This window comes from Oncorhynchus mykiss, chromosome 9 (genome assembly GCF_057628025.1).
Source record: "Oncorhynchus mykiss isolate SJ-2025 chromosome 9, ASM5762802v1, whole genome shotgun sequence".
NCBI classification, from domain to species: Eukaryota; Metazoa; Chordata; class Actinopteri; order Salmoniformes; family Salmonidae; genus Oncorhynchus; species Oncorhynchus mykiss.
The window spans coordinates 45925397-45951299 of NC_143030.1; the positions used below are offsets into that span (position 1 = coordinate 45925397).

The following is a 25903-nucleotide window of genomic DNA, read 5'->3' on the forward strand; positions in this document are numbered from 1 at the left end:
GCCCTCCTACGGCCTCCTCCACGTCTCCTGATGTACTGGCCTGTCTCCTGGTAGCGCCTCCATGCTCTGGACACTACGCTGACAGACACAGCAAACCTTCTTGCCACAGCTCGCATTGATGTGCCATCCTGGATGAGCTGCACTACCTGAGCCACTTGTGTGGGTTGTAGACTCCGTCTCATGCTACCACTAGAGTGAAAGCACCGCCAGCATTCAAAAGTGACCAAAACATCAGCCAGGAAGCATAGGAACTGAGAAGTGGTCTGTGGTCCCCACCTATAGAACCACTCCTTTATTGGGGGTGTCTTGCTAATTGCCTATAATTTCCACCTGTTGTCTATTCCATTTGCACAACAGCATGTGAAATGTATTGTCAATCAGTGTTGCTTCCTAAGTGGACAGTTTGATTTCACAGAAGTGTGATTGACTTGGAGTTACATTGTGTTGTTTAAGTGTTCCCTTTATTTTTTTGAGCAGTGTATATATATCAGTGGAGAAGGAGAGAGAGATGTGAGCTGCTCCGTCCGTGCAAATAGGAAAGCGTTGGGGCAGTCCTCCCATTGGATTATGGGATTATGGTCAGGACGGGCGGTCATTCGAGTGTTGTGGTCGGCACTGACCCTGCTTACAGCCAGATTACCCTGGTGAAGGTGAAGTTGCTTCAACCTGCCTCCTGTCACTTACTCTGGCTCTCCCTCCTTTCCCTGCTCCACACTGGCTCTTTCTCCGGCTGGATGGCTGTCTACCGCGGGTCTCCCCCCCTACAGTTCACCACACCACCTGCCCACCCATGTCTCCCTGGTCAGACACTAACCTGACTGACTCCCTGGCTTCCTCCTGCTGCCAGAACAGTACATGCCTTGGGGTTGAAGCTTCCTGGGGCGTTAGGACACCGGTCTGTGGGGAAGCCTACCTGGATACCACATACACCAGACACCAGACGCATCTTCTCCTTGACCACCTTGAAGAACCTGGGAGCGGTTGACGTCCTGTTTGTCCTGACCAGCGCTGCTCCCCCCAGTCCGGCAGAGCTTCGCTAGCTAGCTAGCATCAGGTGAATCCAGGGAGTGTCCGTCTGTCCGGACCAGCAAATCAGAGGTGAGTGACCTTCTGACCTGCAGCCTAAGACCTTTGACCTTCTGTCAGACAGTGGAGCCAGGGAGCCTAAGCCACCTCTGACGCCACTAGCTCCATCATTACTATGGAGTGGTAATGGAGATGTAGTGGTATGGTGTCTCCAGCTGATGGTGGTGCTCTCTCTGCATGTGGGCCTTCTGCTCTTACTGTGCTATACAGAGCTTAGCAACACTTAAAGAATGCACGTATCATGCACTCTACAGCGTCTTTTAGCCTTTCAGACAAACTCTGGGAAGGATGAGACATTGGCTCGTTCCGTAAACGTGTATTTGTCAATGATCCCCGTCCTCTCCCACGTTGCAGTTCCACAGAAAGAGCAGGATATGTTTTTGCCGCAACATAAGGCATCCCGAATCAACGTATATTTTGCCAAGTTTAGAGGGGGATTCCTAAGGGTCTAAGTTTGGCACTGTAGTACTCCAGTCCTTTTTTTCAAGGCAGGGAGTGACTTGGATTAGGGTGAATTGAATGTGTCCAAATAACAGGTACCTTATTTTTCGACCACATAGCTGGGACAAATATACACACTGAGTGTACAAAACATTAGGAACTTCTGTCTGTGGAGTCCGAACCGTTTGGGCTACAAACTGATATGTCACCCAGCATTGAAAGACGAGATGCTACACCCCCACCAGAGTCACAGGACTTGTCTGAAGGTATCTGGTACTGGTTTTAAAAAAATGAATGGAAGTGAAGTATAGAGCTCGTTTTGGGTTAAATATGTGTCCAAAAAACAAAAACATTTCCTTAGATTACTTATATCTCCTAGTTATAGGAAAGACACTTCAAGACCTTATCCCCCCAAAGGCTAAGACTTTTAGAGGTTAGCCTGTCTCCTCCCCTTCATCTACACTGATTGAAGTGGGTTTAACACGTGACATCAATAAGGGATCCTAGCTTTCTCCTGGATTCACCTGGTCAGTCTATGTCATGGAAAGAGCAGGCGTTCCTAATGTCCTGTACACTTAGTGTATATATGAAAGCACAGCCCAATGGGTTCTTATCCACGATATTGGTTAACTGATTTTCTAAAACCATGGTAGTTAATCCGTTTTACACAGAATCCTACATGTTCACATGCTTTGTGGTGTCCCCTCCCCTTCACGCCTGATCAGTAAAACAAACAAAAGCAGATTACTGCTCAAGGATTAGAGCTTCACCCCCAAAAAAAGGACACATTTACAATTTTACGGTCCTATGGATTCTCTGTTTTTCACAGGGCTGTAACGATTGGGATCAATAAGGGTAGTGTAGTTTTGGTTTTTCTTGTTGTTTTTGGCATGGCTCCCTCTGCTACGCTACAGAGTAATTACTGAGAATCCTTGCAGAGCGTCTTAGAGATCCTGATGGCCAACATGGGCGGCACTAATGAATCCAATTAACTCCTGTTAATGACCTTTTTGAGGCATTCTGTTCCTCCCGTCTAGTCTCCTCTAATGGCGATGCCACTGACGCACACACACACACACACGCCTCGTTCACCCAGCCAATCGCCTCTTCTTTTGTTGTTTTAGGCCTACTCTTGGAAGGACAATACGTTTGCAAAAGAATCACACAAGTCAATGAGAATGTCTGGCGGCGACATGGGGCTGACTAGGGATTTGTATTTGTGTTTTTCTTTTTACAGATTAGCTGCTGCCTTGCTCTTCCTGAGGTCCAGCAAAATTAAGGCCGTTTATATCATTTTAAAACCGTTACAATACATTCACAGATTTCACAACACACTGTGTGCCCTCAGGCTCCTACTCCACCACTACCACATATCTACAGTACTAAATCCATGTGTATAGTGCGTAAGCTACCGTGTGTGTGTATGCGTGTCTGTGCCTATGTTTGTGTTGCTTCACAGTCCCCGCCAGTCCATTTCTATCTATTTATTAAAATCTAATTTTACTGCTTGCATCAGTTACTTGATGTGGAATAGAGTTCCATGTAGTCATGGCTCTATGTAGTACTGTGTGCCTCCCAAAGTCTGTTCTGGACTGTGAAGAGACCTCTGGGGGCATGTCTTGTGGAGTATGCATGGGTGTCCGAGCTGTTCGTCAGTAGTTTAAACAGACAGCTTGGTGATTTCAACATGTCAATACCTTTCACAAATACAAGTAGTGATGAAGTCTACAGTATCTCTGTGTACATCCAAGGGCCAGCCTTGCTGCCGTTGCGCAGCCTGGTAATATGATTTGTTTATTGACTTGTGATTCATTTTTATTGTTGACAATGATTCAGTGACAGGTATACAATGTTCTAATGTGATAACAGGTATACAATATTCTAATGTGATAACAGGTATGCAATGTTATAACGTGATAACAGGTATGCAATGTTCTAATGTGATAACAGGTATGCAATGTTCTAATGTGATAACAGGTATGCAATGTTATAACGTGATAACAGGTATGCAATGTTCTAATGTGATAACAGGTATACAATGTTCTAATGTGATAACAGGTATGCAATGTTCTAATGTGATAACAGGTATGCAATGTTCTAATGTGATAACAGGTATGCAATGTTCTAATGTGATAACAGGTATGCAATGTTCTAATGTGATAACAGGTATGCAATGTTCTAATGTGATAACAGGTATGCAATGTTCTAATGTGATAACAGGTATGTAACGTTAGTGTTGGCATGTAGACAGCTGAGGGTGCCGTGTTGTGTTCCCAGGGCTATGGTTGGTTGTGAGGGCCTGGAGGCGTGGTGATACACAGAGGCAGCAGGCAGCTCCATGGCGTGGACTGAGCTGGAGCTCTGGGCCGGGCTCAGAGCTGGGCCACACAGGGCCCTACTACCACTCCTCCTCCAGGGATTGATGCTCCTTACATCCCCCTGCCTTGGTGGTCCCCCACAGCCGGCACGCACCCCTCTGTCACCAGGGCAGCCTTTTCTAGTACTATGGGGAATCCCCAACAAGGCGTGTCCTGGACGACCTGATCCAGGAGCCTTTGGGATGGAGAGAGAGGGCCGCGTGTCCATGTTTTATGAGGACACTCTGGGGAAGTACCCCTATTACACTAACCAGGACCAGCCGGTGAACGGAGGCCTTCCCCAACACACCAGACTGGATGGACACCTCCAGAAGACAGGGGAGGACCTGGCGGCAGCGCTACCATCAATAGGTTACCAGGGCCTGGGAGTACTGCGTTGGGGCCAGTGGTCCCCGCAGTGGGGAAGGAACCGTGAAAAACAGGGCATCTACCTGGAGGGCTCCAGGGCTCTGCTGAGGACCTTCTTCCCTGACTGGACCACGGAGGAGGTGGAGAAGTGGTCTCAGGTAAGATCCTCATCCATGGCAGTTTAGAGTAATAGGAGAAACAGATGTAACAAATGCTATTCAACATCACAGTTGTCTCATAATGATGATGTCATCCCGTTCCCCAGGTGGACTTTGAGGCAGCGTCCCAGTCCATCCTCATGGAGACGCTGTGGGAGGTGAGGAGGCTCCGCCCCAAGGCTCTGTGGGGCGTGACCCCATACCCCAACTGCTACAACTCCGGCCCCGCCCAGTCGCTGTCCAATTACACGGGTCGCTGTCCCGCTGCCGAGATGGCGTTGAATGACGAGCTGCTGTGGCTCTGGAAATGCTGCTCTGCTCTCTACCCCGCCCTCACACTAGAGAAGCTGCAGGGTGGGACCTCAGGGGCCAGACTCTACACGTCCAATCAGATCCGAGAGGCACTGAGAGTGGCAAGCTTGGCCGGGACCGCCTACGACCTTCCTGTGTTCCCATTGGTCAGGAGTGTCTATACATCGACCAATACTTTCCTGTCTGAGGTGAGAGAAAGTGTTGGGTGGAAGTAGACGTTACCATGTTTTTGAAAGTGGTTTCTCTTAGTCTGCTGGATCTGTAACCAGTGTATAACTGAGTGATGTTCCATTAGGTGGACCTGGTCAACACCATTGGTGAGAGTGCTGCCATGGGGGCAGCAGGGGTTGTCCTCTGGGAGAAAGATCAAGGTGTCTTCTCTACAAGGACTCAGGTACAGTACACGCCTCTTCAATGTACCATACAATCAGTCAGTCAGTCAACTGTAACTGGGTCCGAGGTCTGTGAATGACAACCATTTCACCTCTGTCTGCCCCCAGAGAGCCTGCTCAGAGCTGGCTGCGTTTGTGCGTGAGGTCCTGGGCCTTTACGCCGTCAACGTGACCACGGCCGCCCGCCTGTGCGGCGTCTCCCTGTGCCAGGGGCGTGGCCGCTGCGTGCGCCGCAAACCCGAGAGCTCCGCCTACCTGCACTTGCCGCCCTCCAACTTCGTGATAACGCAGGGGAAGGTGGAGGGGGTGCAGGCCACAGGCCAGCTGGACCCTGGCAACCTGGAGGCCTGGAAGAGGGACTTCCAGTGCCAGTGGTATGAGTCCCTGGAGGGGGCAGTCGCCGACGAGGAGCTCCCCAAGGACAGGGCACAGGGAGTCCTTCCCCCCACGCTGAATTCCCCCTTGTCGAGTGAGCTGAACCAAGGGACCAGGCCCACCCTCACTCTGTCAGACCACAGCGGACCATCACTCAAGGCACCTCTCCTACCTCTACTGCTGGTATTAGCCACAGCTCTACGCCTGAACACAGACTTATGCCTGAAGCTCTGACACACCTGTTGGATTATCAGGTCGGGGCTCAAGACACTGTCGTACCAGTGTATAAGAAATGTTTGTGGAACAGAAACTCTTAAGAGGTGTTTCTATTTCCAACAAAGAAATGTTGTGAACAAGAGACAACTATTCTACTTTGGAGACAGTGGATGTTTTTATTGTCTGTACAACGGAGAACGTGAAGTAGATCAAACAAACAAAATATTCTATTCATAGGATTCGTGGTTAACATTGTCATCGTTTCTCGTCAACAGTTTTTGTGTGTTCAGTTCCTAACATTGCAGTACTGGATGTTTCTTTTTACAACTCATTTTTGTTTATTGGCACACTTTTTTTCTCCCTTTTTCTTCTTCACGCTACTCAGCTCTACTGCTTACATGGCCATGTTAAGAAGGACCTGTATTATGGTTCACACCTTGGTATCCTCAAACGATGTAAACACATTCTACATGCCACTGCAGTCATATCAATAGAAATGACTTCACCGTTCAACATTACCTTTGTATTCTTACGGGTCATGCTATTGCGTTTACAATAAAATCATACCTCTATAAAAATGTACTCATATTTTCTATGAAATGTTGTTGATGCAGTCTAGATCTCCTGTCCTGCGTCAGTCTAGATCTCCTGTCCTGCGTCAGCCTAGATGTTCAGTCCTGCGTCAGCCTAGCTGTCCTGTCCTGCGTCAGCCTAGCTGTCCTGTCCTGCGTCAGCCTAGATCTCCAGTCCTGCGTCAGCCTAGATCTCCAGTCCTGCGTCAGCCTAGCTGTCCAGTCCTGCGTCAGCCTAGCTGTCCAGTCCTGCGTCAGCCTAGCTGTCCAGTCCTGCGTCAGCCTAGCTGTCCAGTCCTGCGTCAGCCTAGCTGTCCAGTCCTGCGTCAGCCTAGCTGTCCAGTCCTGCGTCAGCCTAGCTGTCCAGTCCTGCGTCAGCCTAGCTGTCCAGTCCTGCGTCAGCCTAGCTGTCCTGTCCTGCGTCAGCCTAGCTGTCCTGTCCTGCGTCAGCCTAGATCTCCAGTCCTGCGTCAGCCTAGATCTCCAGTCCTGCGTCAGCCTAGCTGTCCAGTCCTGCGTCAGCCTAGATCTCCAGTCCTGCGTCAGCCTAGATCTCCAGTCCTGCGTCAGCCTAGATCTCCAGTCCTGCATCAGTCTAGATGTTCTGTATCTATACACTCATGTCATCAAAACCACATCCAGGAACAAAACAGACAGCTATTCTTTGCAGCTCATGTAAATTTATTGTGTTATCCTTCTGAAAATATACACTCAGGACGAAGGGTAGCTCAATTATTTCTTTGTTACAGAAAGATATGTACAGAGGTGCTTTTGATTGTACAGAGATGAAGAGCAGTTAGAGAGGAAGCCATCTCTCCCTCCCCAGGCAAACATGTGCCCCCCCCACCCCCCCAAAGTCTATAGTCCCACAGCCCATCCCTCCATTCCAGTGCCTTCGGAAAGTATTCAGACCCCATTACTTTTGCCACATTCTGTTGTCTTAATCTAAAATGGATTACATAAATATAAATCCTCAGCAATCTACACACAATATCCCATAATGACAAAACAGGAATACCATATTTACATAAGTATTCAGACCCTTTTCTATGAGACTCGAAATTGAGCTTAGGTGCATCCTGTTTTCATTGATCATCCTTGAGTCCACCTGTGGTTAATTCAATTGATTGGACATTATTTGGAAAGGCACACACCTGTCTATATAAGGTCCCACAGTTGACAGTGCACGTCAGAGCAAAAACCATGCCATGAGGTCGAAGGAATTGTCCGTAGAGCTCCGAGACAGGATTGTGTCGAGGCACAGATCTGGGGAAGGGTACCAACACATTTCTGCAGCAAAGAAGATCCCGCAAGAACACAGTGGCCTCCATCATTCTTAAATGGAAGAATTGTGGAACCACCAAGACTCTTCCTAGAGTTGGCCACCCAGCCAAACTGAGCAATCAGGAGAGAAAGGCCTTGGTCAGGGACGTGACCAAGAAACCAATAGCGACTGACAGAGCTCTAGAGTTCCTCCATGGAGATGGGAGAAACTTCCAGAAGGACAATCATCTCTGCAGCACTCCACCAATCAGGCCTTTATGGTAGTGGCCAGACGGAAGCCTCTCCTCAGTAAAAAAACACATGACAGGTCTGATGAAAACAAGATTGAACTCTTTGGGCTGAATGCCAAGCGTCACGTCTGGAGGAAACCTGGCACCATCCCTACGGTGAAGCATGGTGGTGGCAGCATCACGCTGTGGGGATGTTTTTCAGCGGCAGGGACTGGGAGACTAGTCAGGATCGAGGCAAAGATAAACGGAGCAAAGTACAGAAGTGATCCTAAATGAAAACCTGCTCCAGAGCGCTCAGAATCTCACACTCGGGGTGAAGGTTCACCTTCCAGCAGGACAACGACCCTAAGCACACAGTCAAGACAATGCATGAGTGGCCTCCGTACATTTCTCAATGTCTTAGAGTGGCCCAGGCAGAGCCCGGACTTGAACCCAATCAAACATCTCTGGAGAGACCTGAAAATAGCTGTGCAGCGACGCTCCCCATCCAACCTGACAGAGCTTGAGAGGATCTGCAGAGAAGAATGGGAGAAACTCCCCAAATACAGGTGTGCCAAGCTTGTAGCGTCGTACCCAAGAAGACCCAACGCTGTAATCGCTGCCAAAGGTGCTTCAATTTTATTTTTTTAAATTAGAAAGAAATTCTAAAAACCTGTTTTTGCTTTGTCATTATGGGGTATTGTGTGTAGATTGATGAGGAGAAAAAAATATTTCATCAATTCTAGAATAAGGCTGTAATGTAACAAAATGTGGGAAAAGTCAAGGGGTCTGAATACTTTCCGAAGGCACTGTATATCCAGTGTGAGGGTGCTGCCTTCTCGTCTAGGTGGGGCTTCAGCAGATCTGATGACATCTGGTAGCATTCAAGTCCTTCATGGTACAAGCCAGTAACAGCACGCTACATGTAACGGCTGTCCACAACCTCTCACCATGGCAAACACTATTTAGGCAAAATAGATTATGTTCGATATCAAGAACAGGCCTACCTACTTAGTACCTACCTACCAGCCAACCTGTGAAATGACAGAAGGTACCACAGTCTCCTAAAGCGCAACATATTATCTCGGGATCGGAGAGCTCCGCAGGGAATGGCTTTCGGTTGGTAACAGGTACGTAACATGACATCTGGAGGGACTGCTATTTATACGACATATGTACCCCCACCTGTGTCTCGTCTCATTAGGTTAAGCAACCTGCCTAAGAAGTGTCTAACATCTAAACCATCTCATCTGTTCCTGATGCTCACTCTCCATACGGGAGAGAGAGTGCCCCCGTGTGGGCAGCAGCAGTTAGTACAATCTGAACCAGGTGGGTCGGACGGCAATAAGAGAAGCATCAAGTGCTCCGTTTCCTTCAAGTTCTGTCAGGGGGAGGGGCTCCTAGCCGAGCGAGTGGGGGAGGGGTTTTAAGCATGACGTCTACATGGGGAGAGGTGAGGTGAGGGGGAGGAGCGGATCATCCATGAAGCTAGCATGATTAGTAGCAGTGATTCCAGGAGGTATGGAGGGAGGGGGGTCATTAGGTTAGAAAAGGGTCTGCAGTGGAAGAGGATCTCTGGGGGAGGGGTTTCCAGGGGGGGGGAGGGGCTACTTGCAGATGGCCTCAAGGGCATCCAGGGTGCGCTTGATATCCCGGATCTGGGCGGCCAGAGTGTGGATGGGCTGCATAGAGCGGTCCAGCTCCTCACAGCGCGCCATCAGTGTGTACATTCCCTACGAACACACACACACACACACACACACACACACACACACACCAAAAATCAGGACATTATACTTATGACGAGAAGCATCTGTGACTGTCGATCAGTATTCACTGCTCATCCTTCCCTTCATGTCTGGCCAAGCGATCTGTTCTCTCACCTTTATGCTCATGTCCACAGACTCCCCCAGGCTGTCCACAGAGTCTCTATAGGTCTGGATGTAGCCCACACTCAGCGCTGTCATCTGGACACACACAGATAAAGACATACAGTATATCGCAGACACTAATTCTGGGCAACATACAATTAGAGCATTACTAAAAGGACAGAAGGGAGATCAGAAGTATTTGAGTGAGTGTGTGTGTGTGTGAATCAATAAATGAATGACATTTCATTTGCGTGTCACAATTGCCAGCTGGCGGGATTAATTGACACACAAACAAACATTACATTGATTCACAGTGATAATTCTTCAGACGTCGTGGGCAGCGCATAAAGAATGGACAATGAATCAATAGATAATAGACAAGGTTATCCAAGCAATAAATAAGCCTAGAGCAGTACAAATGTAATACAGAACTAAATACAGAAACGTGTGTGTGTGTGTGTGTGTGGTGTGAACAAACTGTGCTCACGTACGTTCTGGATGGTTCCGTTGAGGCTGCGCATCATTAGCTCCACACTGTGGGCGACTTCCTCTGTGTGTCTCTGCAGGTCCACCAAGACAGCAGGGTCGATGGGAGGGATGTCAACCGGCCGCCGCGACGACGACCCACGACCTCTACTGCTGATGGAACCCGAGCAGTCCGCTGGACACAGACAGAGAAGACACATGCACGCACACAGACCGGAAATGACGTTAACCGACAGTCTGCAAAGCAAAACAAATCATCCTCCCTCATCCAAACCGCTGTGTGAGTCCTTCCACCCTTCCTGCGGGTGCTAATCTAATCACTAGAGGAGAGGGGAAGGGTGGATTGATTCGATTTGGAATTCGGCCTTCAACTGCAACTTCAAAACACTGACGTATCACTGAAATAACACCAGAAAAGGCATTTTGTGGATTAGCATTTCACTGATCACCATGGTCGTATTCTGGCCCACTGTTAGCAAAACGTTTTTCAACAGAAAACGGAAATGTCTTACTAAACAAGTTCAGATGGTCTCCCTGTTTCAGTCCTTTTAATTTTTTATTTTTTTTAAAAATCTGTTTGGGACCTAATGAATACGACCCTGGTGACTAATTAGCCAATCCCCCATCCCGGGCCCCGCGGTCCCCCGGTGCTGGTACTCACAGTCGCAGTCACAGTCCAGGCTGGGCTTTGAGCTCATCTTGATCTTCTGCTCCAGGTTGCGGCAGATGAAGTGGGTCAGGTCCCCGTCGTGGCTGACTGTTCCCTCCAGCTCCAGGGCAGAGGAGATGGTGGCCCTGCGGCCCTCTGGCTGGCCCCCCCGACCCCCACCCCGGGCCCCTCCGATGCATGCCTGGCTGATCTCGTCCAGGCTCTTGCTGTCCTGCATGCCCCGGACGATGCGCTCCCGCTCTGGGACGTTCCGCACGCGCACCTGGGCCATGACGTGGGGCGGACAAGGGCTGTTGCCTGACGACTCCCCCCCCTCGGCTGGGACAGAGCTAGGGCTGGGAGCTGCAGCCGAGGGCTCCTCTGTAAGCTGACGGGAAGTGGCAGTCTTACACATATGACAATCCTCAAGATCCTCCGGACATATGAATATGCTGCACTGCTCAATGGATTCAAAATACACTTTGCTGATAACTACTTTATCGGGGGAAATGTACTTGCTACGATTGTGATATATTGTCTCATCCAGCTATCATAAGATGAATGCACTAATTGTAAGTTGCCCTGGCTGGCTTCTCCGTTTTTCGGCAGGACAGAGCAGCTACGTCTGGTAAGACGAGGGGTGGGGGTGTGTGTCTATTTGTCAATAACTGCTGGTGCGCGATGTCTAATATTAAACAAGTTTTGAGTTATTGCTTGCCTGAGGTAGAATACCTCATGATAAGCTGTAGACCACACTATCTATATTATTCGTAGCAGTCTATTTACCACCACAAACCGATGACGGCACTAAGACTGCACTCAACGAGCTGTAAAAAGGACATAAGCAAACAAGAAAATGCTCCATTTGGCAAATCTGACCATAACTCTATCCTCCTGATTCCTGCTTACAAGCAAAAACTAAAGCAGGAAGTACCAGTGACTCGTTCAATACAGAAGTGGTCAGATGACACAGATGCTACAGGACTGTTTTGCTAGCACAGACTGGAATATGTTCCCGGGATTCGTCCAATGGCATTGAGTATACCACCTCAGTCATCAGCTGCATCAATAAGTGCATCGACGACGTCAATACAAGACTAAAATTGAATCCTACTACACCGGCTCTGATGCTCGTCGGATGTGGCAGGGCTTGAAAACTATTTTGGACTGCAAAAGGGAAACCCACCAGCAAGCTGGATGCCCAGTGACTGCCTAAATCCACCTGGACAAAAGGAACACCTATGTGAGAATGCTGTTCATTGACTACAGCTCAGCATTCAACATCATAGTGCCCACAAAGCTAAGGACCCTGGGACTAAACACCTCCCTCTGCAACTGGATCCTGGATTTTGACGGGCCAGTAAGGGAAGGCAACAACACATCTGCCGCGCTGATCCTCAACACCGGGGCCCCTCAGAGATGCGTGCTTAGTCCCCTCCTGTACTCCCTGTTCCCCCACCACCCACGATTGCATGGTCAAGCACGACTCCAACACGTTCATTAAGTTGCTGACGACAACAGTGGTAGGCCTGATCACAGACAAGGATGAGACAGCCTATAGGGAGGAGGTCAGAGACCTGGCAGTGTGGTGCCAGGACAACAACCCCTCTCTCAATGTGAGCAAGACAAAGGAGCTGATTGTGGACTATAGGAAAAGGACGGCCATACAAGCCCACATTAACAAGACTGAAGTGGAGCGGGTCGAGAGTTTTAAGTTCCTTGGTATCCGCATCACCAACAAACTATTGTGGTCCAAACACAGTTGTGAAGCGGGCACGACAACAAGATCCTCAAAAAGTTCTACAGCTGCACTATCGAAAGCATCCTAACCAGATGCATTACCGCCTGGTACGGCAACTGCTAGGCATCCGACCGTAAGGCGCTACAGAGGGTAGTGCATACGGCCCAGTAAATCACTGGGGCCAAGCTTCCTGACATCCAGGACCTATATACTAGGCAGTGTCAGAGGAAGGCCCCAAAAAAATGGTCAGACTCCAGCCACCCTAGTCATAGACTGTTCTCTCTGCTACCGCACGGCAAGCGGTACTGGAGAGACAAATCTCCTTAACAGCTTCTACCCCCAAGCCATAAGACTGCTGAACAACTAAACTAATCAAATGGCCACCCCTTTTGTTTTTACACTGCTGCTACTCTCTGTTTTTTATAAACTCAGCAAAAAAAGAAACATCCTCTCACTGTCAACTGTGTTTATTTTCAGCAAACTTAACATGTGTAAATATTTGAATGAACATCACAAGACTCAACAACCAAGACAAACTGAACAATCTCCATAGACGTGACTAACAGAAATTGAATAATGTGTCCCTGAACAAAGGAGGGGAGGAGTTCAAATCAAAAGTAATAGTCAGTATCTGGTGTGGCCACCAGCTGCAGTAAGTACTGCAGTGCATCTCCTCTTCATGGACTGCACCAGATTTGCCAGTTCTTGCTGTGAGATGTTACCCCACTCTTCCACCAAGGCACCTGCAAGATCCCATACATGTCAGGGGGGGCTCTAGCCCTCACCCTCTGATCCAACAGGTCCCAGACGTACTCAATGGGATTGAGATCTGGGCTCTTCGCTGGCCATGGCAGAACACTGACATTCCTGTCTTGCAGGAAATCACGCACAGAACGAGCAATATGGTTGGTGGTATTGTCATGCTGGAGGGTCATTTCAGGATGAGCCTGCAGGAAGGGTACCACATGAGGGAGGAGGATGTCTTCCCTGTAACGCACAGTGTTGAGATTGCCTGCAATGACAAGAAGCTCAGTCCGATGATGCTGTGACAGACCATGACGGACCCTCCACCTCCAAATTGATCCCGCTCCAGAGTACAGGCCTCGGTGTAATGCTCATTCCATTGACGATAAACGCGAATCCGACCATCACCCCTGGTGAGACAAACCTGCGACTCGTCAGTGAAGAGGACTTTTTTGACAGTTATGTTTGGTCCAGCGACGGTGGGTTTGTGCCCATAGGTGATGTTGTTGCCGGTGATGTCTGGTGAGGACCTGCCTTACAACAGGCCTACAAGCCCTCAGTCCAGCCTCTCTCAGCCTATCGAAGACAGTCTGAGCACTGATGGAGGGATTGTGTGTTCCTGGTGTAACTCGGGCAGCTGTTGTTGCCATCCTGTTCCTGTTCCGCAGGTGTGATGTTCGGATGTACCAATCCTGTGCAGGTGTTGTTACACGTGGTCTGCCACTGCGAGGACGATCAGCTGTCCGCCCTGTCTCCCTGTAGCGCTGTCTTAGACGTCCATACTGGACATTACAATTTATTGCCCTGGCCACATCTGCAGTCCTCATGCCTCCTTGCAGCATGCCGAAGGCACGTTCACACAGATGAGCAGGGACCCTGGGCATCTTTCTTTCTGTGTTTCTGAGTCAATAGAAAGGCCTTTAGTGTCCTAAGTTGTCATAACTGTGACCTTAATTGCCTACCGTCTGTAAGCTGTTCGTGTCTTAACGACCGTTCAACAAAATGAACGACCGTTCATTTATCAAGCATTGGAAACTGTGCTTAAACCCTTTACAATGAAGATCTGTGAAGTTATTTGGATTTTTACAAATTATCTTTGTAAGACAGGGTCCTGAAAAAGGGATGTTTCTTTTTTTGCTGAGTTTATATGGATAGTCACTCTACAAATTACCTTGACTAACCTGTACCCCCGCACATTGACTCGGTACCGGTAACCCCTGTATAAAGCCTCGTTATTGTTACGTACATTTGTGTTACCTTTTGATTAATGCTATTTTTTTTAAACTTTCGTTTATTTAGTAAATATTTTATTCACTATTTATTGAACTGCATTGTTGGTTAATGGCTTGTAAGTAAGCATTTCACGGTAAAGTGAAACCCCTGTTGTATTCGGCGAATGTGACAAATACAAATGAGATGCGTGTCTGCTAAATGACTCAAATGTAATTAAGTACTATTATTGAGCTGTTGGCTCTGGCACTTTAACATGAACAATTATGTACAGGAGCAGTAGCAGTCAGTATGGCAAACTCACCTCAGCTGAGACTTCAGCCTGTGTGTTTCCTGCATGCTGCTCCTTGCCATCCTTTTCACACTCCTCCTCTTCCACCTCCACTTCCTCCTCTGTTTCTGCAGCACAGAAGCTAGAAGGCTTTGTGTGCTTTGTCTCGGACTGCTTTTTAGCTGCACTGTGAGTGTCCCCCTCTGGGGCTGTGTCTTTGGATGGAGTGCCTGTGTGCTGCCAGTCTCCAGACAGAGTCTCGTTTAGGGGCATACTTGTTTGGGAGGGTCCAGTGAGGGACATGTCTTTGGGGGGCTCGTGTGGGTCTGGCTCTTTGTCTGCTGTGCATGTGGGAAGGGGGAGGGAGGGATGGGCTGGGAACATGTTGCTGTGTTGCTGTGTGTCTGAATGGGTTGTGGAGTTGTGAGCAGTGTCTATGGGGTTCTCTTGTCCATCGCATGCGCTCTCCCCATCCACACAGTTCTCAGTCTCATCAAGGGATCCCTGCCCAGGACAGGGCACCCTACCCCCAAACTTCAGGAGCTGTGCAGGGGTATTAGGGGCGTGGGTGTACGGGCCATTCACATTACAGGATCCAGGGGAGCCTGGTGTATCCACCCCATTGGCTGCTTCCGGCACATCTGTGCCAATCACAGGGAAGAGGCTCATCCCTCCACCTGCTGCATAAAATACATGTCAGATAACAACTGACACACTCTTCTCCCTATGCATACAACTGGGTCTGACTCTACAAATCATTGCACATGAACTTGCTCACCCTGGGCTCCAGTTGTTCTTTGTTAGTTGGGTTTGCGTCCTTTTTGCTTTTAAGAGGGGTTGGGAGAAAGACTTCAGAATTTTGTGTGATATGTTTTCTATTCATGTTTTGTACCTGGTTGGGTAGCACATCTCTTGCTGGTAATCTAGCCAGTTTACAAGCATACATCGATAGACCCACCAAATTGAACTGTCACCGATCCAACTTTGCAGCTCAATCCAACAAATACAAGAAAACAATAATGATCAAAGGTCGAGTGACTGTACAATACGCGATATAAGAATATCTTTAACCACCAACAGCGCCTGTGTTTATATGACGTAAGTTAGCTAGCTACAATAGCTGGCTATCAGTGTGACTAGTAACACCTAGCTAGGAGCAGGAAACAGTAAAACTATTAGCAGTTAGTACCATCTGACTGACGATGTATAAATAATAAATTACGGTCCCAACATCTAGCAAGCAAGTTGACATATTGCTGTCATTATCAGACATAAGCTTGCAATCAGTCACATGACGTTAGCTCGCAGTCTAGCTAGCTGTCGATGCTAGCAAGCAGGCCTCTGAATTTTAACTTGTTTTAAGTTCCCTTTTTATTCCGTGTCAAGAGTAACCACCTGGCAATGAGTGATAGGACTTATTTCGATTTCTTACTTTCAGAAAAGTAAAATATTTGCCCGTTTTTAGCATAACCAAATAAATGAACACTTACCACTGTTGTTCTTTCCTGGAGATGTAAGTCAAGCAGGAAGCTGGGTCGAGTCCACTCTGTAAATTATTCCATACAACCTGTAGTAGAAAACGCAATAGTTCCGCATAATGATGGATCAAATTATAGGCATAACTCATCACAGTAAATGTCTCACATGATGATAATATGCAGTAGTAAGATGTTTTGTTTCATATCTATAATTCAAACCAATAATACTTGTAATTACTAAAGAATTTCAGAATTAAGTTGTATTTAATTGAATTCAATCAAGCAGAGTAAATCATGCCTGTGTACTTAGGAACAGATTGAACTTTACTGGGGAGGGGTTGTGTGTTTTGCTTTGGGAGGGTTGTGTTTTTTGGGGGGTGGCACAGGGGACGGTAGGCCTTTTTCCCCTCGCTCTTATGCTCGCATTTATATTCGCTCTTATGCTTTTCCAACAGTCTTGAAAGAGTTACCCCATATGTTGAGCACTTCAAAGTCTTCAAAGTAGCCACCCTTTGCCTTCATAACAGCTTTGCACACTCTTGGCACTCTCTCAACCAGCTTCACCTGGAATGCTTTTCCAACAGTCTTGAAGGAGTTCCCACATATGCTGAGTACTTTTCCTTCACTCTGCGGTCCAACTCATCCCAAACCATCTCAATTTGGTTGAGGTTGGGTGATTTGTGAAGGCCAGGTCATCTGATGCAGCACTCCATCACTCTCCTTCTTGGTCAAATAGCCCTTACACAGCAAGGAGGGGTGTTTTGGGTCATTGTCCTGTTGAAAAACAAATGACAGTCCCACTAAGCACAAACCAGATGGGATGGCGTATTGATGCAGAATGCTGTGGTAGCCATGCTGGTTAAGTGTGCCTTGAATTCTAAATAAATCACAGACAGTGTCACCAGCAAAGCACACCACACCATCACACCTACTCCTCCATGATTCACGTTAGGTTCCACACACGCAGAGATTATCTCACATACTCCGCATCTCACAAAGACACGGTGGTTGGAACCAAAAATCTCACATTTGGACTCATCAGATCAAAGATTTCCACCGGTCAAATGTCCATTGCTCGTGTTTCTTGGCCCAAGCAAGTCTCTTCTTTTTATTGGTGTCTTTTAGTAGTGGTTTCTTTGCAGCAATTCGACCATGAAGGCCTGATTCATGCAGTCTCCTCTGAACAGTTGATGTTGAGATGTGCACGTTACTTGAACTCTTTGAAGAATTTATTTGGGCTGCAATTTGGCAGTCCTCATGAGAGCATGTTTCATCACCCCTCATCACTGTCAAACGTTCCCTAAAACACTTCAGCGAGCAGGCCTTTCTAATCGACCTGGCCCGCGTAACCTCATTCCGTCAGTATAGGATGCCTGGTTATTCTTTAAAAGTGCACCATCTTAAAGAAGCATGCCCCATTCAAAAAAAATTGAACCATGAACAGATATAGCCCTTGGTTCACTCCAGACCTGACTGCCCTTGACCATCACAAAAACATCCCGTGGCGTACTGCATTAGCGTTGAATAGCCCCCGGGTTATGCAACTTTTCAGGGAAGTTAGGAACCATTATACACAGGCAGTTAGGAAAGCAAAGGCTAGCTTTTTCAAACAGAAATTTGCATCCTGTAGGACAAACTCCAAAAAGTTCTGGGACACTGTAAAGTCTATGGAGGATAAGAGCACCTCCTCCCAGCTGCCCACTGCACTGAGGCTAGGAAACACTGTCACCACCGATAAATCCACGATAATTGAGAATTTCAATAAGCATTTTTCCACGGCTGGCCATGCTTTCTACCTGGCTTCCCCTACACCGGGCAACAGCAACTTGCCCAAGCTTCCCCCATTTCTCCTTCACCCAAATCCAGATAGCTGATGTTCTGAAAGAGATGCAAAATCTGGACCCCTACAAATCAGCTGGGCTAGACAATCTGGACCCTCTCTTTCTAAAATTATCTACCGCAATTGTTGCAACCCCAATTACTAGCCTATTCAACCTCTCTTTTGTATCGTCTGAGACCCCCAAAGATTGGAAAGCTGCCATATTCATCGATCTGGCCAAGGCTTTTGACTCTTGTCAATCTCCACATTCTTATCAGCAGACTCAACAGCCTTGGTTTCTCAAACGACTGCCTCGCCTGGTTCACCAACTACTTCTCAGACAGAGTTCAGTGTGTCAAATCGGAGGGCCTGTTGTCCGGACCTTTGGCAGTCTCTATGGGGGTGCCACAGGGTTCAATTCTCGGGAACCCTCTTTTCTCTGTGTAAATCAATGATGTCTCTCCCGCAGCAAGAGCGACATCATTACTAATTCTATGAGGGAGAGGGTGTTCAATTTATTTTGAAGTGCAAGGGGAGGGTCATGTGAAAATATTTGTAACTTTGGAGGGGGTGGGGGGGGGAAGCATAATTTATTTTGAGTTGAACCAGCCCTCAGTCAATTTTGATCTGTCCCCTATGAGCTTTGCTTCAGTGGCTGCACCTGTACCCGAGTTCTCCATGTACTTACCTCTCTTCCCCACAGATGGAGACAGAGACCATTGCCCTTCACTTCTGATGCCACAGAGCTTTTTGCCACAGGGCCAAGAGTGTCAGCTGTGCTGTGAGAGCCCCACCCATGCCCTTCTCTGCTACAATCTTGTGATGTTCAAGATGGGAGAAACATAGCAGATACGCATAGACTATCCCTGGGGATATCTGTCTGCACAGCTATCACCTTAAGCTACAAGCGCTAACTCGTAGGGCCCAAGGACTCTGAGGTAATTCTTCTCACAAAAAGTATTTGTTTTCTATGGTGTCACAATACATGTGTTCAAATACTGAGCCAACAGCCAACATTGTAAATTGTACGTTAATTTGTTTATTTGTTTAGAGGACACCAGTACCGAGGCAAACACACAACAATACACATACCATATGTTTAAACGCTATCTCACTACCATTTAGATGAAGTCCTAGTTGGACTTGAGGAGACCTGAAGGCCCTGAAGCATGTTATGTTCTGTGCTACTCCGGAGAGAGCAGCTTACAGAAGGCAAACGTTCAGTCAAATCTGAACCATGGTGATTGAGATCTCACCTTAACATAACCACCTCTTCCTCCATCCCAACGGCACTATGCACTGAGCATGTTTGTGTGTGCGGTTTCCTTTTTTTCAGTTCAGACCCGACAGGATATCCTGTTTGTCAGAACCACTTGGCTATTTCAATGTTTCTATTTACTCATTTAATGTTTGCGTTTTTTTTATGCCGAATGAATTCTTTTTAAATTGGAAGATATTGGATGAGGAAATGTGGGTTGTTTGACGATGGATTACATCTTCCAGGTCTATCATGTTTCCACACTCTGTGTTAGTGTGGGTGTGCGTATCCATGTGTGCGTCTTCTTGATGATGGACAAGCTTCCTATGCCACAAAAAAAGGGAAAGTAAGAAAACATACTGGCAAAATGGTGTATCTACACTGTGTGTCTCCTTAACTTGGGAGAGATCAATTGAAAACATTTTATTTCCATTCGCAAAGAAATATTGGCACAGAGACGTAAATATAGGCTACAGAGTGAAATACAAAAGCGCATATAATGAATGAGGGAAAGATCTGAACAAGGTCTTTGAGGAAAGCATAAACATTACAAGTTTCATTTCAAAATACTTTCTTTATGGATTCCATCATACTTTATGGTAAGGAATAAAACACACACACACACACACTAACGAGGACCTTGCTCAGTATTGGTTCCATCTTTTATGTGGTAAAAGAAGTCTGGCCACATTTAAAAGGCCTCTCTGCATTTATGCAGCTGCTCCAGAGCTCGAAACGAACGTTTATTTTTCTACAGCATTTAAAAGTGCTTTAGCTTTGCTGCATTTCATTTTGGCAGATTTGCTGGTTTGACTCGGAGTTTCCCCTTTTCATTTCTCTGTGCGCTAATGTCAAACACACCCGGCATCAATGAGGCCAGTTGTGAGGAGTCAAGCTTGAGTTGAAAGCCTAATGAACACCACAGAGCGTTTACTAAATACAACTGACCTCATACAACTACTGAAACTAACCGTTTGATTCAAAACAGAAATAAATATGACACACAAAGTTAAATAAGGAAAATGTAGCAGTTTTTTTTCTTTTCTTTTTTTTTCTTTTTTACATCAAAGACAAATCACACATTGTTTACCTCGAAGAAACTTATGTCTCTCTCACATGCTTGTGTCCTTTTGACTCCCTCTCTGTCTTTCATTAGGACAGATCCTAGCTTCACCTTCAGGGCCTTTTTCCCCTGTCTTGTGAGACACCACATTCTTCCAGGTCCTCTTCACGCCTTAATATATTCTCTACCAGTCTCTTGGACATGCTGTACATCCTTCATCCAACACGCTACGCAACCACATTCACACTTCTGAGTCCGGCCCACGCCGAGCCTCCTATGTCCCCATTCTACATGAATATGAGTTTTTGTAAATGTGTATGTGTGTGTTTGTGAGAGTGAGACAGTGTTTGAGAGCGTAAAGTCAGGAGAAAGCACATTGTACGCAGTGGAGCATCTAAGAGCTTCGCGGAGACCTCTGCTTGGGTTTGCTCCTGCTCTTCCTCCCGCCTCCTCTTCCTCCTCCTCCACCTCCTCCACCTCGGCCTCCATGTTTGTGCCTCTCGCCCCTGGGGCCATCCCCTGTCTTGTGGTCACTGTCCTTGGTCTGATCCTGGCCGCGGTTGCGTCGTCGCCGGAAGCCCAGCCTCTGACAGTGCTGCTCCAGGCTGCTGGGGTGGATGAGGGCCATGACGTCCTGGTACCAGGGTTGGGAGGCGTCTGGGCTGGAGTTGGGGTTGCGGTTGCTGGTGGACCAGGAGAGGGCATGGGAGGGGCTCCACACACTCAGATGCACAATGACGGCGGTCCAGTGGAAGCCGTGCTCCTCCAGTTGACAGTGGTACACACCAGAGTGACCCGTCTTGGCCCGACTGATCAGAACACCTCTCTCTGTCACCACCAGCTGCTCTCCCGACTGCAACTGCAACACAGAGAGGAGTGTGAGTGTTTAGACCTGTGTGTGTATGTGTGCATATGTGTGTGTGCACGCGTGTAATTGCCTGTGTGTCAGTATGTACCTGATTCAGCTCAGGGCTGTTCTCTCCTGCCTGTTTGTACCAGGTCACGGCCGCATGTCTGGATTTGGGCAGGCACTCCAGGTATGTGCTGTTACCCTCTGCAACCATCATCATCCTCTGTTCTGCTTCCACCTGCAGACCGGCTGAATAGAGACAGAGAAAAATGTCACAGTGTCTACTCTACACTGAGTATACAAAACATGCTCTTTCCATGACATAGACTGACCAGGTGAATCCAGGTAGGTGAAAGCTATGATCCCTTATTGATGTCACTTGTTATATCCACTTCAGTCAGTGTCGATGAAGGGGAGGAGACAGGTTAAAGAATGATTTTTAAGCCTTGTGACAATTGAGACATGACTTGTGTGCGTGTGCCATTCAGAGGGTGAATGGGGTTAGACAAAATAAGTGCCTTTGAACCGGATAGGGTAGTAGGTGCCAGGCACACCGGTTTGTGTCAAGAACTGCAAAGCTGTTGGGTTTTTCACGCTCAACAGTTTCCCGTGTGTATCAAGAATGGTCCACCACCCAAAGGACATCCAGCCAACTTGACACAACTGTGGGAAGCATTGAAGTCAACATGGGCCAGCATCCCTGTGGAATGCTTTCGACACCTTGTAGCCCATGCCCCAACGAATTAAGGCTATTCGGAGGGCAAAATGGGGGGGGGGGGGCAACTCAATATTAGGAAGGTGTTCCTAATGTTTGGTGTACTCAGTGTATATAGAATCCTAAGCTAGTGTGTGTCTGTGAGAGTGCGGATCTTGACAGTTCCTCCTCACCTCCTTGTATGACACACTGGGTTAGGGGATCCTCCTCATCACCAACCTGACGAGCGTTCCTCCTTCAGAGGGAGGAAAAAAAAAAAAAGACATCATGTTAGATAAGAGTATGTACTAAATGTGAGTATTCATGTTCACATGCCTATGTGGCTATGAGTAGGGCAGGCTTATAGCTAGCTACATGTGTCGGATGAGTGAGTACTGGGTACATGAACGGAAGCTGGCATGTCATAGACTTAAAAATAAAACAACTTTGGTTTTCACTCCATTTAAACTTCATGTTTAGTTTATAACGTCATGTTTAGTAATATAACTGTGGGAAGTGCTAGGTAAACAATGTGGGTGTTGGCTCATAAATGGGTTAAGTGTGAGCTAAGCGGGCCCACCTGCGTGCGATGGGCATGAAGGGGCTGCAGGCGTGTCCATCCCAGGTGCAGTAGGGATCTCTGGCCAGGCAGCACTCAGCACAGGCCTGGCCGTACAACTCACACTGGAACAGAGCCAACTGGGCCACACCCTCTGCAGAACCCACAAACAGCCACTGCTGTAGCCCCGCACGCACAAAGAAAACAGAGAAGAAAGACATTCAGATCATTCCAACGTGGCTCAGAGAGCAGCAGCCACAATCATCAGTTGTTTCAGGAATTCATGCCTTCGCTGATTCACACTTTCAACGTTCATATAAGACTGAGACTGACTGCTACAGAGCATGTTGACTGGTGTGTATGTAGATTCCCTATCTCAGTGTGAGCCAGGCCTCATCCTCGGCGGTTACCATAGCAACTGGTGATGAAGCTCTCCTTGTAGATATAAGGTGGAGAGATGACTGTGTGTGTGTGTGTGTGTGTGTGTGTGTGTGGGGGGGGGGGGGGGTCATTATTACCTTTTTCTTGGACAGTGTCATGGTCGTCACAGGTGACTTGTGCTGTGGGGGGAGAGGGGAAAATACGTTAGAGTAAAACCGAGGGCAGAAGACACAACAGATACGTCCAAAAAAGGATTAAAAGGTAAGGATACAGCATTGTACCTGGAAGACCTGCAGCTGCTCCAGGGTGACCTCCTGGGGGACACCGTGTTCTTTAGGGAGGTGGATAGACTTCAGCACCTGGCCGGAGTCTGCAACACAGAGGACACTCCTGCTTGTAATGTACTCAAACACACACACGCGCACACACACACACACGCAAGCACACACACACACATATACACACACACACTCACAAAACCTCTTCCCGCACGCACACACCTGTGCCGATGAACAGGACGTCATACTGTCCGTCCACTGCCTCTACTCGTTCCACCAGCAGCCGGCTGAACTTGTAGTGCACTCCCACCCTGACCAACAAGGGGCGCCCTCCCAGCGGAAGCACCGCCTCCTGCAGCAGAGGGTGGGTACGGCTGAAGAAGATGACGTCATCGGGGTACTCCCGGGTAGAGCTGTAGCTACCGTATGTGCTGCTGGGACACTGGAGGGAGAGAGCGAGAGTTGTATTGACATCAAGCATTCAAAGCCATGGATGGAGTCGGACATAATATGGTTAGAGTTGGGTTTAAGTTCAGGTTGAGAAGAAACTGGTTGGCCATTGTACTAGAGTTGTTGTTTCCTTTGAATTGGCAGAGAGCCTCGTCCTCAGCACATTTGGCATTACATGATGAATCAGAATATGGTGTGTAATGATGGACGGGGAATGACAACTCATTAGAAGGGAACTTACTGTGCCAGGTCTTGGGTAGGGGATCTTTCCTGTGTACTCGGCCCACTTGTACTGTGGTCCCTCCTTGTGGTAGAAGTTTCCTTTGTATGCCCGGACCACGTCCTGCATGCGGTACACACACACCGCTGAGCCATTCAGAATGTCACTGTGGGGAAGAGAAGGTTATTGCCTGTCAATCAACTGTAAAACACAATGACACTCACACAGCCAGTCTGTTATGTATCTGCTATCATCTGTTACTACAGACGGTACTGTCTGTTGTCTGTATGTCAAACAGGAAATTATCTAGTGTTAAATCAACACTGAGAGTGTTACGTTTAACACTGGTCCAGTGTCAATTAGGTTCCACACTTTTCAGTGTCAAATTAACACAGTACTTAGTGTAAATCCTTATTTGCATATTTCACAGTGTGCCTTTCGAGTGAATTGTAGAGTTACCACCCATGACTGTATTTGTTAGTGACAGAGACATGGTTGTTGTATTCATCCATTTTCTGTCCTGTGGCCTTCACCATGTGAGATCCTAAGTGAATCTGTTTTAATAAATGTTTTATTATTCAAGACAATACAATACGTATTTCAAAAGGTCTTATTTTGAGGGCCAGGTTTTACCCTAATACAGTACAGTGGCCTAAAACTCCTGGTTTACAGGCCACCTCAGGCCTACAAGTCACATTATGCTGGCTTGCAAAGTGATGTGTAATTCCTATTGGAATCAAGTCAGAGTTGGTATATCCAACAATTAGTATTTTTATTCATCAGCAACCTGCATTCAGAATGACTGCCAGGTTGTGAAGACTAAGATATGAGACTACCTAAATCATCTAAACTGGAAAAACCATTTCAGTAACAGGTGCAATAAGCCCAAGTAACAGATTGGACTATCTTATGAAAAATGTATGTTATTTATATTGAATGCCATACTATTAATTAATCAATCAATGTACATGCAAAAACATAGATATTGAATCAAAACAATTACAAAAAAATTAACCAGCTATGGAGCATGCTGCGAAATATGATATTTTTGCACGTGATTTTGGTTTAACACTGGTTATTAACACCAACGCTGGGCTTCTTTTACACTAATTAGTGTTAATTTAACACTTCCATAGGTCATTTAAAACCTGAATCAACACGAGAAATGTTATACTGAAAAATCAACAGTAGGTAACACTGGCCAATTTGCTGTGTGTCAGTATACTCACGGGATGTGTGTCAAAGCTTGCGTGTCTCAAACCTGATTCCGGATCAGATCAGACTTCACTGAAGCCAATGATAATCATCAGGATAGGGACGCTCCCATACCACCATCAATCATACTACCATCCGCAGTGAAATATAGTGTCACAGATTCCATGATTGCATATTTCTAAATGCATATTTTACAAGTGAAACCCCACCCGGATACGGTCAACCCCAGAGCCCTCTCCACCACATGGCCCTTAGCCCACATGCTACCAGAGCCTGGTTTACTGGGCTATTCCCAGAATCTCCACACTAATCATACAACCCAGAGAGAATGTGCCATTGCAGACAATGCACTTTCTCTGTCTCTTTGTCTATCTCTCTTTCTCACACACACACACACACCCCCTTGGGCCAATCAGACAATTTTGTAAATTACGGATCTCTATGTCAAGACACATCATTCACCCAAGTTTCATCAAAATCGGGAAAAAGGGTGTCTAAGATAGCAAAATAGCCTGAAAGGCCGCTCGGCAAGGAAGAAGCCACTGCTCCAAAACCGCCATAAAAAAGCCAGACTACGGTTTGCAGCTGCACATGGGGACAAAGATCTTACTTTTTGGAGAAATGTCCTCTGGTCTGATGAAACAAAAATAGAATTGTTTGGCCATAATGACCATTTTTTTTTAGGAAAAAGGGGAAGGCTTGCAAGCCGAAGAACACAATCCCAACGGTGAAGCACGGGGGTGGAAGCATCATGTTGTGGGGCTGCTTTGCTGCAGGAGGGACTGGTGCACTTCACAAAATAGATGGCGTCATGAGGTAGGAAAATTATGTGGATATATTGAAGCAACATCTCAAGACATCAGTCAGGAAGTTAA

At 47.2% G+C, this 25903-nt stretch overlaps 3 protein-coding genes across 5 annotated transcripts in view; 1 reads left to right on the top strand and 2 right to left on the bottom strand.

Annotated features, from left to right (window-relative positions):
* Positions 1 to 627: 627 nt before the first annotated feature.
* On the top strand, positions 628 to 6284 carry si:dkey-72l14.3 (Glyco_hydro_56 domain-containing protein). The gene is made up of 5 exons (XM_021615697.3): positions 628 to 1098; positions 3805 to 4411; positions 4519 to 4911; positions 5019 to 5117; positions 5224 to 6284. The coding sequence occupies exons 2-5, from the start codon at positions 3866 to 3868 to the stop codon at positions 5722 to 5724; spliced, it is 1539 nt and encodes a 512-aa protein (XP_021471372.3). The 5' UTR covers positions 628 to 1098; positions 3805 to 3865; the 3' UTR covers positions 5725 to 6284.
* A 654-nt stretch (positions 6285 to 6938) lies between these two features.
* Positions 6939 to 16334, bottom strand: borcs6 (BLOC-1 related complex subunit 6). Of its 2 annotated transcripts, XM_021615698.3 has the most exons (7): positions 16254 to 16321; positions 15542 to 15587; positions 14797 to 15443; positions 10790 to 11165; positions 10134 to 10303; positions 9655 to 9738; positions 6939 to 9504 (listed from the first exon to the last, which is right to left on the bottom strand). In XM_021615698.3, the coding sequence occupies exons 3-7, from the start codon at positions 15430 to 15432 to the stop codon at positions 9379 to 9381; spliced, it is 1392 nt and encodes a 463-aa protein (XP_021471373.3). In that variant the 5' UTR covers positions 15433 to 15443; positions 15542 to 15587; positions 16254 to 16321; the 3' UTR covers positions 6939 to 9378. The 2 variants fall into 2 exon arrangements, with proteins under 2 accessions (XP_021471373.3, XP_036843899.2); XM_036988004.2 differs by lacking the exon at positions 15542 to 15587 and having other exon boundaries at positions 16254 to 16334.
* Positions 16335 to 19076: 2742 nt separating this feature from the next.
* Positions 19077 to 25903, bottom strand: part of sema3h (sema domain, immunoglobulin domain (Ig), short basic domain, secreted, (semaphorin) 3H) — a 29786-nt gene continuing 22959 nt past the window's right edge. The window contains exons 10-17 of one of the 2 annotated variants that reach the window (XM_021615700.3): positions 23835 to 23979; positions 23366 to 23585; positions 23147 to 23235; positions 23003 to 23044; positions 22506 to 22663; positions 22120 to 22181; positions 21338 to 21480; positions 19077 to 21240 (exon numbers count right to left, since the gene is read on the bottom strand). In XM_021615700.3, the coding sequence (XP_021471375.2) occupies positions 20776 to 21240; positions 21338 to 21480; positions 22120 to 22181; positions 22506 to 22663; positions 23003 to 23044; positions 23147 to 23235; positions 23366 to 23585; positions 23835 to 23979 (1324 nt within the window). In that variant the 3' untranslated portion in view covers positions 19077 to 20775. The remainder of the gene's footprint in view (positions 21241 to 21337; positions 21481 to 22119; positions 22182 to 22505; positions 22664 to 23002; positions 23045 to 23146; positions 23236 to 23365; positions 23586 to 23834; positions 23980 to 25903) is intronic. The other variant, XM_090184319.1, reaches the window with a different exon arrangement.

What these genes read in the sequence shown, in the direction of transcription:
- si:dkey-72l14.3 (XM_021615697.3), top strand. Translation starts at nt 3,866, where the DNA reads ATGGCGTGGACTGAGCTGGAGCTCTGGGCCGGGCTCAGAGCTGGGCCA. An exon ending in CCAATACTTTCCTGTCTGAG is followed by an intron (nt 4,912 to 5,018) that starts GTGAGAGAAAGT and finishes ATGTTCCATTAG; the next exon opens with GTGGACCTGGTCAACACCAT. An exon ending in TCTTCTCTACAAGGACTCAG is followed by an intron (nt 5,118 to 5,223) that starts GTACAGTACACG and finishes GTCTGCCCCCAG; the next exon opens with AGAGCCTGCTCAGAGCTGGC.
- borcs6 (XM_036988004.2), bottom strand. Translation starts at nt 15,432, where the DNA reads ATGAGCCTCTTCCCTGTGATTGGCACAGATGTGCCGGAAGCAGCCAAT. An exon ending in TCAACGGAACCATCCAGAAC is followed by an intron (nt 9,739 to 10,133) that starts GTACGTGAGCAC and finishes GTGTGTGTCCAG; the next exon opens with ATGACAGCGCTGAGTGTGGG. An exon ending in CTGTGGACATGAGCATAAAG is followed by an intron (nt 9,505 to 9,654) that starts GTGAGAGAACAG and finishes GTGTGTTCGTAG; the next exon opens with GGAATGTACACACTGATGGC.